Source organism: Channa argus, chromosome 5, assembly GCF_033026475.1.
Source record: "Channa argus isolate prfri chromosome 5, Channa argus male v1.0, whole genome shotgun sequence".
Lineage (NCBI taxonomy): Eukaryota > Metazoa > Chordata > Actinopteri > Anabantiformes > Channidae > Channa > Channa argus.
The window spans coordinates 18773564-18790003 of NC_090201.1; the positions used below are offsets into that span (position 1 = coordinate 18773564).

Consider the following 16440-nt stretch of genomic DNA (forward strand, 5'->3'; position numbering starts at 1 on the left):
CCCTAACTCTCGCGATGTTACTGTCAAGGTTTATTGACAAGGTAATTAGCCAGATGCGACTCTAGTAGTAGTCAGGCTAAACAGAGGTACCCCTGCCTTCAGGGCTTTCTTCTGTGGCTTTCACCTTCTTTACTTTCAGACCGACCTATCAGTAGAAAACCAAGCAGTCGCGAGGCTTCATTTACCAACACCGAGCCTACAAAAGGTAGGTTTTTTACTAGACTTATGATTGCAGTGTCTTTTTCCTTGATTCCTCTGCGACTGTGCGGGCGCTTACTGCGTTAAAAATACATCCGTTGAACACAGACAGGAACTGTGATTTCAAATGACTTCTGTCTCAATTTAGAGTCCATGGAAAAATCGTTCAATATTTCAATCTATTAATCTCGTAGCCAATGTGCGATTCAGTTTACGTCTGTAACAACCAGGTGGCGCTGTGGCTCAATCAATCTGCTTGAGCTGCTCTGTCTTGACCACATGTCCCCAGTTCACTTGGCAGTTTGGCAACTCTTTATCTCTGGGTAATGAACTCGATAAACATTGATCGGGGGGGTGTCCGTTTTCCTGAGAGTTTGAGTGCCGGGTTTCACTTTTGTTCACCCACTTCTTGTTATAAATATCTGACATTTCGCCTCATATTTGCTTTAACCATGTAGATGTGGGGGAAAAAAGTCTATAAATATTAAGTTACAGTTTTGATTGGTTTCATAACTACACGTTTATAAAATCACTACTTTATTTAAGAGAGAAATATTTTTATTAGAATGCCATCCAAGTGAAAGAAATTGAAATATTTTGGTCAATGATATAGCACTATTTCCATTGGGTGATTGGTTTTTATTTGGACCATTTCAGGACTATAAAAATTGCAACCTTTTACCATTTCCAACATCTTGTTATTATTCCCAGTTACAGTAAAAACATTAGGTACCTTTATACAGTAGGCTTTTTAGCTCTTCATCAGGACCATGGACAGTGGACTGCACTGAAACAACAAGCTGATTGGCCTAATGCTGCACAGTGAATGTTTCTTTTATACTTGGATTTGAAAGATGAGTCATTTTCATGTATATACTCACATTCTCAATGTACCATGACTTCCATCACAGCATGGTAACAAATAATAATTGACCTTTTGAGCTGAATGAATCACTCTTAATACACTTAATATTTGATCCAGTCAAGTGGGTAATTCGCATAATTCTGTATAATTGGTGACTGGTATTCCTCAGGAATACAAATTTGGGAAACAATGGAACTACCTCTCATTATGCCGAATATATTAGGCAAATTTAGGATCATCTCATCTTATGTGCGTCATTGCAGGATCTAGAAACCTAACAGACAAACGCAATGAAAGAAAAAAGGAAATTCAGATACAGACTTAGAATCCAGTTAGATTGATAAAAATAATAAAAAATAAAAAAAAACATGAAGCACCTTTCTTTAATTCAGATGTATTAGTTATAAATTAATTTTTTAGGGTGTTTGACTCATGTTCTTTGATTAATATTACCTTTCCTCCTTGATACAATTATTGGCACATGTTCATAATCTATAATTGCTCTTCCTTGAGTTTTTTGGGGTGAGGTCCTGTGTTTGTTTGTTTTTTTTTTGTTTGTTTGTTTTTTTCTTATCTGAATCATGGGTCTAGGCCTCCTGAGACATATTTGCAATTTCAGGAATGAAATTCCTGAAATCGTTATTTAACATAGGTAGAACAGTAGCACCTAATGTAACCTATAATCGATCTGATTGTATTGACAAAGTTAAAGAGATTGACAGTTTTGTCACACAAAATATAGGATATATACCAGTAAAATATAGGAAACCTATAAGGCCATAATGTATGATAAAGAATCAGATGCAAATATGAGTAGCTATATGTATCATTTTTGAGAGTTTGGGTGGTCACAAGACATTCACAGAGAACATCTAAAATAAACACAGTCAGGGGATATCAAGTTTTTGGTTTTGCCTCGGGGAGTACTGTAGTTGCTCCCTTTTCCCAAAAATCAAATGAGTCACACTCACACGTGAAATGATTAAAAACAACCCGAAGATATTGTTCATCAGCCAGGTTTCTACATTGTTGCAGGCCTGCTGCCCATTGGCTCGACCCATACCATGAGATTCAGCTGTGGGTGGTGGCCAAGAAAACGTCACAATGTTTGTGATTTTCCCGGGTGCTTCCAGTTTTATACACAGCAATGATGGGAAGTGAACCCTCCCTGGCTTTCCTTAAAAGGAAGAGCAAACCAGAGTTCAATCAAAAGTCAATTATTTGCTAGGGGCAAGTGTACGTCACATTGTCCTGCGGCATAACACTACAGTGGCTAATTTATCTTTTCCTGGAAGGCAGAGAGTTAAGATTGTGTGTGTGTGTGTGTTTTTGATTGTGCGTGAGAGACAGAGAGGAAAATATTTATACATGTAGCATCTACAACCCTCTATTTGGGCTCTGAATTAGAGCAGGTTGTTCACCAACCACTGGGTCGGTAGTTTGATTCCTGGCTGCTGTAGGTTGAAGTGTCCTTGGAAAAGACCCATCCCTGAGTAGTAACGCTTCAACAGCAACTGTCCACAACATTACTGGAATCTCCCTTAACATCAATAAAGTATATATTAATAAAATGATACAGCATATTTAAATTATTGTCATGGCATCTCATAACTGGATATTGATTATAACACAATGGAAGAAATCACTTCTTTAAACAGACATATGATGTTAAAAATGCTCATGACTATTTCATTAACTATTTATCAAAGCAAAATTATTGCAGTCTCTGCCCCTCTCAGTATTTACCTTCTCTCTCATTTAGCTGGGCTAAAATATTTGAATATTTAAAGATGCATGCAGTGATTAAAGAATGTTTAAGCATAATCAGGGATTTCACACATGTGATTAAAAAATTTTGTTAGCCAAATGTCTTGGCTGTCATAATAAATTGTTTTTCTTAACCCTGGAGCATCACACATCCCATGTATTTTTTGCTTTCTTGTGCCACACCCTGAGACAAAAAGTTCATTAGTATTTTCACAGATATAATGAGATACAAACGTGATCCCCTGCAGCCAAAAAGAAAAAAATCTTTGAAAAAAAAAACACAACCTAAAAAAATCATCAACATAATTATTAACACTTCCCCTGTAACAGCTGGTGAGTCTCTACACTCAAAGGCATATGGGAAGTGTAGTTAATCCAATGGTAATGTTGTGCATGGTTTACATAAATTATTTCTTTAATTGCCCTGCTTGCTGTGTAATTATACCATCACCAATTACACGCTATAGTTTCCTAGCCTGTCTAAGCATTTGCATCCCCCTAATAGGTGCCTTTTAGCAACGTGTGCAAGTGAAGCCACCCTACTCTAATGGATTTTCCCATTGGCTTAATGAATTAATTATATGTTTGAAATAAAATGGAGCAAGATGACGCTGATCCATGCTACCGATTAGTAGATATAGTGGAAGGAAAACGATGAGTTGGGTCAGAATGTAAGGTTGATTTATCCAAGAAAGGTGTATGGGTGTGGGTGTGTGTGTGTGGGGGGGGGGGTGCGTGAGCGTGTCTGCATGTGTGTCCATCCATTAGAATGCAGAGTGCGTCCTGTAGTGTGAGTCACCCCCTCCTCCCTCCCCTCCCATCCGCCCACCTCACACCACCAGCAGCATCTAACTGCAGTCACCGCCTAATATTACGCCTCTGACTTCAAACTGGCCAACTGAGGATTCTGTTTCTATGGCAACACGCTCCAGACTCCCCCTATCCACCCTCCCCCACCCCTCCCCTTCCTGGCACACACCATGTGACTTTCAGGAAGGTTTCTCCAACCTCCCCTTCACTGTCATTAACCCTCTCCTGACCGGGCCGCTGCCAGAGGCTCTCGCAGCAGGCGGCCAACTGGCTTCTCGTTTCAAAGAGAAATCAAATGTATCTGTAATCTCCCTGGAAGATCAAAGCAGTGCTTGATCGAAATGTGGGATTAGCATATTTTGAGACTCCCCAGAAACATCAGTATAGTTCATCCACTGGCCATCTATGAGGAACATATAATTACTATTAACATTTGTTTATGATAGTATGATTCCATCACCCAACACCGATGCTCTCATGAGCTCTAGAGAGTTTTATAGCAGCTGATGACTTATTGTTTTCTGGCGCATAAAATCACTGCTTTGGTTTGCCCTCACCATTTTTACAGCAAAAAAATAAATAAACTAAAAACCTAATGTACACAAGTGATTACAGACTAAAAAAAGACCAACAAAGGAGAGTTTATATTTATTTTATATAGTTTATATTTTTGTTTTATATTTATTTATATTTATTCATATCCCACAGAGCATTCTTACAGCATTCTTACAGCTACTTGTTTTATGTAAACTGCTCTAAAAACCCACTGTACTCTACTTGCTCATCACCAAACATAGGAACAGAGTCAGCAACTAGCTTGTGCACGTAGTGAGACATTTTTTTTTTATCTCTGGAGTATGTAGAGAGCAAATCCAAGCAATAATATGAATAAAATTTGACTTCATCAAGTGACCTATAGTGTGTTTCCATATGATTCCCAAAATGCTTCTATGTTTGCTAGATCTGTAAATAGCTACAATAATAAGTAACCATATGCTAAATGTGTGTATATGACTCGTTTTTGCTGCCCCCAAGTGGTCACAAAATCTGTTAATGCAGTTTTAAGCAAATTTAGAGAAACTGTAAATGTACTTGTATAGTTTATTACTAAAGATGCGCAAACTTATGTTCCTTTTGTCCACAGCATTAGTCTTCTGTGTCGATGTCTCTCCGCTTCACAGTTTGCTGCAATGCCTGACAAGATCAAATGATGAGAGACATCAAACACTTAAACACAACCCAGATAAAGATTTAAAGCGGAAAGACAGACCTTGGCACCCAGCACTTACCACACCTAAATATTGCCTCATTGGCTCAACTGTTTCCTCAGCATCCTGTTGGGAGACAAGTTAGTTATACAATACAATGTGTGTTTGTGTGCACTCTTTTGAGCACACTGAGCTTTATGAATGAAAACACTTATTCCTCGGCTGCAGACAGGAGGTGAGATCATTGTGTTAAAATGGAGAATCCCCCACCAACCGCCTCCCCTATGTGCCTACAAATACTGGTTGGCGCCAATCTTAATGAATCCATCAGTGGACAGTATGGACGAAACACAAAGCTGTGGCATCCTGATTGATGACATTGCTATCCAATATCAGCTTCCCCCAACAGACAGGAAGGAATACTGTACCTCCATACACAAAGACACAGACACACACTTACCTTTTTTTGTTTTTTGCCACCGTCAATGAGACGTTGAAGTACCAATTATCTTTACTTCTTTTGTTCACCTTCTGGAACAGAGCTGAGTGGGTTTGATGATTGGCTGTCTATTCAACAGAGTGTGGGCAAAGGTGACAATTAGCAACACAAGGGTCTCTTGATGAGGATCTATAAATAAGCTCTCCATTGAGCCAAAAGCTGCCCACCCCCGGAGTAATTCGCTAGTCTAACCCCCCCCTCCACACACACACACAATGTATACACACATGCACATGGACTGTTCCTGTTGACATCCTCCACTACAGGCTTCTGTTAAGTCCCTCCTACAGATTATGAAGTGTGTTGCCAAATTACACAGTGTTTTACATCAGCTAGTTGGATGGATACCTAGTAATTCCTGCAGGTTTACATATTTTCATTTATTTTCTCTGAAATGTAAAGGATAAAATTTTCGTCCATGCACTGGACATGTAATGCAAGAGTAAACAACACATAGCTCAATCAGAATCCGCTGTGCAATATGTTTTTTAAAAATCACTGGGAGTCCCACTGAGTTTATTTTTTAAAAGCTTTCACTTTGTAGATTTGAGGTTTTTATCTCTTAAGGAGTGATACCCTGCAGGAGTTTGTGCTGGAGTCAGCACAACAGAAGCAGAAGCTGTGTTGGTGCACACCAAAAGCAGCAGCACTGATCCTCCAAGGCCTGAACATCCATGACTAGGAGTTGTCTTGGAACTACAAGCAGCAATAAATAAATAATGGAAAAAGTTTTAAGAAAAAAAGATAAAAACAGAACAAAGGCTTTTCTACTCCATTCAGACTGCCTTAAGACAGAGGGAGAGGAACTGTAGATATGGATGGCATAAGAATGATTAAAGCTACTTTCTTGCACTATTTGTGTTCCATTTGATATTAAAACCGAAATGAAATATTAATAATCCCATTTTGGCTAGGGTTCTTTGAATATTTTGGGCTGTAATGTTTAATTCAGTCATAAAATTAAGACACACTTGATAGTCATCCCAATGACTGTCAAGATAATGTAATTAAATGTAGTCAACACCTTAATCCATGAGTGTCCCACTGTGATGTTTATTAAATATGCTGAAGGTGAATATGTAATTAAGTGTAAAAATTACGTCCAATATCATTGTGCCATTTCTCCCTGGTATCCTTTTATATAAACAAAACTGTTCTTAAACCTAAAAACAAATTGTTTTGTTGGTGAAAATATTATAGCATAGTTTGTAACGTCATTTTGCAAGGCTTCATTTGGAGGCAGAAGGTAGACCAAAAATGAACAAACAAAAACAAACAAATTGATTTTTCCAAAATTTTACTGGAGGTTTTAAAATCAGCTGGAGCACTGATCCTTTATCATCGGGTTTTCATAACCACAAACAGAGAAAAAGGCAAGGCTTTGAATGCTAGGGCGCGCACAGGTTTTTCAGTCTCACATGGATTGTCTGTGCACTAGTCAGTGTTTTCCTGCTGTCTACAAGCAACACGATGAGGTCATCGTTAGGATTTGAGCCCAACACGAGCTTAATCTCCAAGATAGGAACTGGATTTGGATTTAGCACTCAAAAGGGTCAAGCAGCTACAACCATTTAGACTCTCAGTAAATACACAGCTCAGACATGGGATCCCCAGCCAGTCCCACAAACTTGCATCTGCCTCTGTGTCAGCCAAATAGCTTGACTCTTGGAAGATTCTCATGTTTACACTGGTTTTACAGTCTCCCAGTGGGCTTGCAGTGTTAAACTGGCATCTATTTGTGATGTGGGATTCCCCTGATTTGAATGTGAGAGCTGTGTGATCTGGAAGAAGGGGAAAGTGAGTTTCTTTGGAACTCCGCAAGTTCACTTTTCCTGTGGAATAAACAGAAAAAGTCCTTAAGAATATAGGCTTAAGAAAGCCAAATATATATATATATATATATATATATATATATATATATACACACACACACACTTTTATTTTTTTTATTTATTTCAGACTTTGTTGGGACTTTCATAGGCTAGGAATGTTTTAATCCAGCGTTGTTTTTTTTGTAAGCCAAAGCTTGCAAAGTTTTACATATGACACAACAATGAAAACTTACTTAATTTAACTATGTATTGTACGAGTGCAACAATCAGCCTTAAAAATAACACTCATAATAGGATGCTCCGAAGTTGAGCCTCGACGGTTATTGGATCCTCAAACACATAATGAGATTTGTGTTGAAAGCTGCAGTTGTTTGAATTAGTGTTATATTTTCTTCCATTCAGGTTAATTAAAGTCGCTGAGGGAAACAAATCACGCCTGGGGAAAGTCCCACTTAGGGCCTGCATGTGCAGTCCCAGTCTCCCTGTCTCGGAGAAATGGGTCAGTAGAGATTGGAGGATATGATAATAATAAAACACGAGCTGCCGTTCTTTCTTCGCGTCCCCTCTGTGACAGACGGGGTGCTGCTCACAGATTGTGCACCAATTACACTCGATCGAGAATAGGGCGTTAATAGGGTTTGGAGGGATTTTCACGGCGCTGTCCAGTCAAATGCTGCATGCTTTGTGGATGACATCATTTTGATCACCTCACATACCAGCTGACCCCCTCCTCCTAAGAGTAGCCTCACTCATAAAGCCGTGTACCTGTTGTCCCGCGTCTCACCGGACCGAGAACGTCACAGCTGTTTCTCCTCTGATTGGTCGCCATCAGCACTCCCTCCCTCCCACCTTTCTACCCTTCTCTCCTCTCCTCTCCTGTCCTCTCCTCTTCACAACCAGTCGTGTTTACTATAGGTGAGAGAGGCCTATAAATTCCTGAGTGTGCGCAGATCGCATCCTCACTGGAGAATGGAAATAAAGGAGGAGGTGTAGAGGCAGGAAAACAAGCGAACCAGGGGAGCGTAGCTATAGCTGTGTTTACGGTTCACTGGAATAAACGCAAACTACGCTGTTCTCCACGGCTGGGCAAACGCTATTGGATGCACATAGAGCGTGGATGCTGATTGCACGGACAAACCCGCAAAGGAAGACGTATTATACAGTATTTATTACAATTAATTCTTAATTGGAATAAGCTTTCGCCTCCGCCAGTAATGGACCTAAGCTGAGGTGAGAAACGTTACACTGGCTACGACCAGTCAGCTGTGATAGGCGGGTCGATGATTACTAGGCAGCACAAAACACAGCATGTGTTTTAGTATTCGCAAATGAGCTACAGTAGTATGTTTGACTCCAGCATCAGTGCTGTCAGAGATGCGCCACTGGTGCACCGTGGTGCTGAAGCACGGAAGGTGCGACGATGCGCTTTTATCCGCATCCACAGCGCACTGGCCTGTGACACATAGCCTGCTCCTGCTGCTTCCTGAAGTGAGAGAAGGGAGCAGGACTATAAGGGGGCAGGATCCGTTGTATGTGAGGGATGTGTGATTATTCCAGATTTCAGACACCAGATGTGTCTCAGTGCAGATGCTTTGTGCAGGAAATTATAATGAGCATGGTATTTCCAGACTTTGGGGGTTTATGGATGTGGCTGTGTTGATGAATCCAGGCTGTCTTTCTTGTGTTGGACTATTTCCATGATTTCTCTCTTTGCATTTATTAATGCAACATACACTAAACAGGCTAGTGGTACCATGGCATAGTGGGCTTAGTTTTTGATAATACTTTTTGTCAGAGTATCTGCCATGGTAGGACTGTCAATATTTAGTAAATGAGTCAAAATACAAAACCGACATCCAGGGTAGGTTTAGTATTTAGAACAGGAAACAGTACACAGGAAACGATCCAGTACTGAAGGGCCCTTCACAAATAAACCCATAGGCTCTGTGTAAGGATTTTTTAAAAAGAAAACAGCTTTATTTCATGCCCTTTACTATACAATATGATGACTCGCCTACTGTGAAGGATTTAGATTTGTATCACTTTTTTTCTAAGCAGGTAAAACCCATCAACTTTTTGTCTTGTCTAGTCACAGACAGAGGAGGAGGCGTGGATCACTTCAACAAGCCTCTGACGAGAAATAATGTATTTTTATTGTCCACTGAGCGTGTATATGCTGTTGTCCTTGGAGAAATGACAAGCTTCAAAGTGGCTTGCAGAATTCTTCTATTATACAGCCATAATCAGATCTCTTCCATATCCAGCCATTTTCATCCCAGCGATGTGACTCAAATGCTGTGGCACCTTTCTGCTATTTAAATATTAGTTTTGTTTATTGTAAGCATGCTAAAAAAAATAACACATGTATGTGGGCGACACCCACATACATGGGAAGTTAACCCACAACAGGGGGCTCTTTCATTATTTGCTGTAGTGTAAAGTCTTGCTAGTCCAGAGAGGCTGCTGTTTTTTATTTTGACCCATATCCTGAATCATCTCTCATGTTTTAGTGTTGATTAGAGTTCTTCAGTAAACATAAATAATTTCTCATTTGTTAATTCAAATGCTTGGATCACAAGTGTATAATATGTTCACCGGTGTACTCTCACATTCACTTGTATCTGTCAAACAACAAAAATGCATCTGTTCTGCAATATCTATCGTCAGTGCTGATAATTTTTGCAATATTGATCACAGCTCAAAGGGCTTGTCTGGATTTGTAATGCTGCTTGGGTCAGATTGAGTTTCTTGGCCACACGTGATACTTTAATAACTGTGGCCAGAAGTTCCAGTTATAATATGCCTAAATAATCATCTTCAGGAGGTGACCACTTCCTTCAAACTCAATATTCAGCATTCAGTATTCAAAATTCATTCATTTGTTTCACTTTATTTTTGATCTGTAATAATTGACTTTTCCTCCTTCTCTTTATCTCATTGTGTTTGGCCATGTTTAGGCTCCCAGTTTTGAAGTTGTTCGGATGACTGCAGCCCCTCATGGCGCTCATTCATGAACCTCGTGGCCCCTCTCCTTCTCTTTCTGGCTTCAACACACCTCTTTCTGATCCTCCATCCTTTCGGCGGCTCGATGCAGAAACCCCCTGCACTCCAGAAATGGACCTTACCCCAACTCAGTGCGTCCTTCGCAACGTCCTCTCCATAGACACAGGGGCTCCTGTCGAGTCAGGGGGTGGAAGAGAAGAGGGGCAGAATACTGGGCATAACCAGACACCCGGCGAGGAACAACAGGAACACTTTGCCAACAGTGTCCTTAAGCTCCATGAGCATGATGGGAGTCCTGGAAGGACAGCGGGAGAGGGGCAAGAGCTGGACAACAGTGCTGTCAGGAGCCAGGCAGATGATGCCACCTTACAGTGTCAGTCTACTGGAGGGGGAGGAGGGTTTCTGGAAGGGTTGTTTGGGTGTCTGCGGCCTGTCTGGACTATGATTGGCAAAGCGTATTCCACAGAGCACAAACATGACCTGAGCGGTAAGTCTAGCAGTCAGATTCATTTCATAGTGCACACATCTACCGTGTATTTACACTGGGATCAATGGTTGCTTTTAGTTTTCCAATAAAAGCAACTACTAGCTGCCTTTTAATTCCAGTCCAAGCACTGATATGCTAATTAAATGATCTTATCCCCCAGTTTAATTACATTTAACAATCGGTGGAAAAATGACTCCCACAAAGGCCATGCTGTAAACAAACATTTTCCTTGATGTGAACAAGCCGCAGCCACAGAGAGAGAGACTGTCAAAGCGGCAAAGGGCTTATTTTCCCCTGACACCCCACTCCACCCCTCATCCTTTTGCCTGCTTGTGCACACCCCATCTTCCTCCTACTACTGCTACCCCCTCAATAAAACTAGCTCCCTGTGACGCTGTGTTGTTTATGTCTATAGCCCACTACAATAGGGCAGAGCTCCCCCGGGACTCCTCTGCCAAATCTGCTTCATGAATTATGCATGGCCACGTTCTGACCCTGCACCTCTCGTCTCTATTAACGCAAACCTCACACACGCACAGACACACGTATGTGAGCCTGTGCCCAAGGATGAATGCATGCACACATAAGCACGCCCACAAATAGACACTTTATACCAAGCACTGACAAGCACACAGATGCCAAAAGCAAACTTCATAAAATAAACACAGTGTCTCACATCCGGCATTAAGGTGGCAGTTTTCGATTTCTGTTTGTCTTTATAGCCTTCTGATATTTTATCACCCATTTGACTTCACATCTCCTCTTCAACCCTCCACCCCCATCTCTCATTGTCTCCTTTCCTCTTCTTTTAATCCTGTGCTGTTATCACTCACAGCCCATCTGCACCTCACTGCTCCACTCTAATGTGCAGAATCTCCCAGTCATACACACTAAGCGGAGGTTATAAACGTGAAATAAATAGGGGTATTGCAGCTGACTGCCTGCCAACTGTATGACAATGCCCTATTATTAAGCTTTGATTGGAAGGAACAATGTACCACAATAGAGAGCAGGAAAATTGTCTGTCCTTTATTGATTATGAAGGACTGTGGGGTCTCTGGTGACATGCTAAATTTCCTCAATTTTTTATATCAAACAAAGCAGATCTGGGGAAAATTCTGGTGTATCTGATGCTGTCTTTATTGTGGAAATTTAAGAGACTCATTAGAGACTAAGCCCTCAATCAGTCACTGGAGAGCATTATCATTTACATCATCCCTAATAATATGATAAATGTGTCTGCAGCTTCATTCCCCTTGTTAGGAACAGCAGCAGATCGGGCTGTATATTTTCTTTAAATTAACAGTCTGTCTTTGGTCACATGGACCCATGGGGAATCCTCCCCCCAGTCTCTTTCCTTACAAACACCCACAGACATCATTTCCTCTCCACCTCTGTCCTCACTACGCATCCAAATCATAGTCTCCCAAATCCCCTCCTTCTTCCAACCCTCTTTCTGAGCTTTGGACCCCTGTTTTGCGTCAACCCCACAATGGCACTAAGCAGGATTTAGAAGGCTGAGGGAGAATTACCCACAAGAGATTAGAGCTCTCTGTCTGTCTGCCTGTACTCCCCGAGTCTGAGGTTAAGATGAGGTTCTACGACAGAACAAGATATCACTGTGGGTTCTGTGTTAACTGTCAGAGACAGGTCTTACAAAAGCTTTATTTTTAAGATCTGTGGTGGTGCTACACTTCCAATGTACTCTTTACAAATATCTGGCAAATAAATATTGATTGAGATAAAAAAAGATAGATTTTTTTTAAAAATTAGCATTTTAATTATTTACAGTGGTACAGCACATTTTAATCATACATTTCTGTACAAATGCAATCTCTGTTACATAGTTGAGATGCTTCATTCTGGCTCAAAGTGGTGGATTGCCATCCACAGAGCTGCTAATGTAGTATTAAATATTCAGCTGCATTTGTGGCTTTATTTTGTCTCTCACACTCGTGAAATCACATAAGGCTAAGATAATTATTTTTCGGTTCTATAGCTATAATTTATATTGCTGCACAAATAAACCCACCAACCACTTTGCTTCTACTTTCTTTACCAATCACAGAGGCCTGGGAGGTCCCGTTTGAAGAGATATCAGACCTGCAGTGGGTGGGCAGTGGAGCTCAGGGTGCCGTCTTCCTGGGAAAGCTGCATGGGCAGGAAGTGGCTGTAAAGAAAGTGAGAAACATCAAAGAGACAGACATCAAGCACCTGCGCAAGCTCAAACACCCCAACATCATCACTTTCAAGTTAGTAGAAATTATTCTTTGGCTTATTATATTATAAGTGCAGAGTTTGCAAAATGAACCAAATAGTTCCAAAAGAGCATATGTGATGCCATTATAATGCCCAAAGACAGTTTCAAGTTTTCCCTCAATTACTGGCATAATTTTGAATGTAACATGTTCTACTTTAACGTACTGTACCTATTATTTTTCACTTCCAGAGGTATTTGTACCCAGGCTCCATGTTACTGCATTATCATGGAGTACTGTGCCCAGGGACAGCTGTACGAGGTGCTTAGAGCGGGCAGGAAGATCACTCCATCCCTGCTCATGGATTGGGCTATGGGCATTGCTGGGGGCATGAACTATCTTCACCTCCACAAGATCATCCACAGAGACCTGAAGTCACCGAAGTGAGTTTTGCGTGATTACAGTTCTGCAGTTCAAGTTTAAATCATAAGGTTGGAGAAAAACAACTCAATAAAGTTCCAGCCAAAGCATGAGTGCCACTAGTTAAGCTCAGGAAGCTGCCATACTAGAGACATATTACACAGTTGAATTTGTTAATAACAGTTTTCTGCGCTGTAACAACTGTGTGATTTACGTATAGATGCATAATATAAATTACAAAATTTAAAGTGACACTGTGATTTAAAGCAACACTGGGAATCTACTCATCCAATTACACTCCACTGTAAAGAAAGTTTTTATGCATGCATGCTGTGAGCAACAAAGTGGTCTGGTTAGTGCTGCCGCATCGCATCCATAAGAATGAAGTTAAATGTTCTTTTTCTAATCTGTAATGGGTGATTCCTCAATAAATAATTCATTATTATCAGTCTGAATTGGGTAAACTTTTGAGAGATCAGGAATGTTTCTCTTATGATTCAAGCTTAAGAAGAAATCCTTTTTTTATTTGGACCATATAGAAAATAAAAAACTTTTCACCCTATGTTGTATGTGTTAACCAAGTGAAATTGTATTTGAATGCATTTTATTCATCCCACAATAAACAAGAGAAAAACATAGTGCTTATGAAAAAATATAATATATGAAAAAATGCAATCCTTTGTATTTAGGTCATTACCAGTGATGAACCAATGCGTTGGATTGATACACAGGTGGACTAAACTTAATGATATAATTAATGGACAAATTTTTAAGCCTCTAAGATCCAGGTTTTGATCAAACAGGGAGTGATGATGTTTTGTGTTCTGTGTAGAACTGAATTAATTTAGATCATTTTAGTTTTTGTGTATGGAGAAATGTAAATTTGTAAACTTGAAAATTGTGTCAATCCAGCATGCTGATCACGTACGATGATGCAGTGAAGATCTCTGATTTTGGAACGTCCAAAGAGCTCAGTGACAAGAGCACCAAGATGTCCTTTGCTGGGACGGTGGCCTGGATGGCTCCTGAGGTCATCCGCAATGAACCCGTCTCGGAGAAGGTGGATATTTGGTAAGCACTATAACCATTTTAAACCATCTTTTGCATTGGTGAACATTTGTGATTTGTCTTATCTGTCGTTGAATCGACATAGAATCTCATTAGTTACAGCCTACTACAGTACAGAGTGAAGGATCCTATTTCCAGAAAATCTATTCAGTATTATGTACCATATTTCATTACATGAAATTCTATAGGGTCTCTGACATATCTGATGGCTTGCCCTGTGTATAGCCCTGGTCTGCCTCTCTCTTTTTTTCCCATCCCACATCCCTCCATCATCCCTCTTCCTCTCCATCCTGAAAGGAACGCTGGCTAATTTAATAATTGATTTGCCAGATGCTGCAGTACTCAGGAGAGGCTGGAATAACCTTCGGTGCCTGCAGATGGTTTGGCCCACGGCCAGTAGTGCATTAGTAGAGATGTGAAAATAGGATTAAAAAGCTTTTGATACAGAAAGAAAGCAATGCATTGGTGTATACTGTACATTTTTGCTTAAATTTATGTAACCAACTTGATCATAGGCCATACCACAAAAGAGGAAAATGCCGTGGTTAAGTCTAAATTTGTATGTATTCAGTTTAGTTTGTAGTGACATAGCATAACATCTCCTAGACTGTTGTTGTCTGACGTTTATTTAACAAAATATCCAGAGACAAAATTTAACATGATTGCCTTGTTTAGGTCATAAAAATTAACTAAAACAAAATTTTACATTTCAGATCTTCAACTCAAATTATTTCAACTATATTTATTTAACTTATTGAACGTATTTATTTTTTATTATTATTATCTCGCTGCAAGTGCAGTCAGTAATTACACAATAAACAGACGGCAAATATTCTTATAATTTTATTTATTCATTTCAAAGTTAAAACTAAACAACAAAACTGCTACTTAAAACATCAGTTTGTACAGAATTAAATGCTGATCCATCAAGTGGTTGTTTTGATATTTCAGCCTGTGTACAGTATGACAGAGCCATAGTGTACACATGGTTAAAAACACTAAAAATAATCGACCGATTATAAGACCAATATCTAAAAATTATATATGCAATAAATCAAAATATTTAAATCAGTACACATCAAATTGCACAACAAAAATGTCAATTAAAATCATCTTCTATATTAACCTATATATTGCTTATATATTATATATTGCTACATTGACAATTGTGCAATCTAGTTTTAAGGCAGCAAGAATTTTCTTTGCAGTCATAGCTGCTGGGTCTGAATATAAAATGCAAATAAATATGATTTATTGATTATATTATGTGGTGTAAAAAATACACCAGTACTTGCAGTCCAACATCTATTTAGCTCTATTTATTTCTCAGCATGGTGGTAAAATAAACAAATGCAGCCAGTTTATGCAGTTATATCATGAATCATAAACACGGAGATAGAGAGACGCTAAAAATACACATGTAAACCAAACATCACACACACCCACAATGCGATGCATGTGATGCTGTTCTCACCTTGGATACCGCATATGGTCACTATGGCAACCTAGATAGTCACCAACAACAGACTTTCTTTAGTTACTATCCCAGAGCGCCTTCTCTTACAAAACAGTTCCCTGTTTCATCAATGAAAAATTTACAGTAATACACTGTGTGTATCTTAATGGTGAAGGCAAATTTCTTTGCAAGAAAGTTAAAAATGTGACATTTCCATCCTGAATCCTTTCATATGTGCTCTTCACGTCTTTACAAAACCATCTCAAATTAAATGTGCGACATCTGTGTGCAGGTCATTCGGCGTCGTGCTGTGGGAGATGCTGACAGGAGAGGTGCCCTACAAGGATGTGGACTCCTCTGCTATCATCTGGGGAGTAGGCAATAACAGCCTGCAGCTGCCAGTGCCTGATAGCTGTCCAGAGAGCTTCAAACTGCTCCTGAGGCAATGCTGGTAAGCAGGCAGGATGGGAGGATGGAGAGGATAAGGGAGAGTAAAGATATGGGGGGAAAAAGAGTTAGGTTGACAGAATATAATAAAATTGTAAAGGCATTAAGAAGGCTTGGGGAAAGACAAGAATGAAGTCAAACATATCGGCATGTGGGCGACTGTGGTGCAGGAAGGTAGAGCG

The 16440-nt window shown here is 39.9% G+C and overlaps 1 protein-coding gene and 1 long non-coding RNA gene across 4 annotated transcripts in view; one reads left to right on the forward strand and one right to left on the reverse strand.

Moving 5' to 3' along the window:
• Positions 1–39: 39 nt before the first annotated feature.
• Positions 40–16440, forward strand: part of LOC137127145 (mitogen-activated protein kinase kinase kinase 12-like) — a 25274-nt gene continuing 8873 nt past the window's right edge. The window contains exons 1-6 of one of the 3 annotated variants that reach the window (XM_067503648.1): positions 40–205; positions 10137–10669; positions 12738–12921; positions 13119–13310; positions 14200–14358; positions 16104–16262. In XM_067503648.1, coding sequence (XP_067359749.1) covers positions 10177–10669; positions 12738–12921; positions 13119–13310; positions 14200–14358; positions 16104–16262 — 1187 coding nt within the window. In that variant the 5' untranslated portion in view covers positions 40–205; positions 10137–10176. Of the gene's footprint in view, positions 206–8052; positions 8410–8501; positions 10004–10136; positions 10670–12737; positions 12922–13118; positions 13311–14199; positions 14359–16103; positions 16263–16440 lie in introns of those variants that run through there. The other 2 variants (XM_067503647.1, XM_067503649.1) reach the window with 2 other exon arrangements.
• On the reverse strand, positions 4356–5584 carry LOC137127148 (uncharacterized). Its single transcript, XR_010914380.1, has 3 exons — positions 5309–5584; positions 4930–4974; positions 4356–4834 (listed from the first exon to the last, which is right to left on the reverse strand). It is a non-coding gene; the product is annotated as an uncharacterized lncRNA (long non-coding RNA).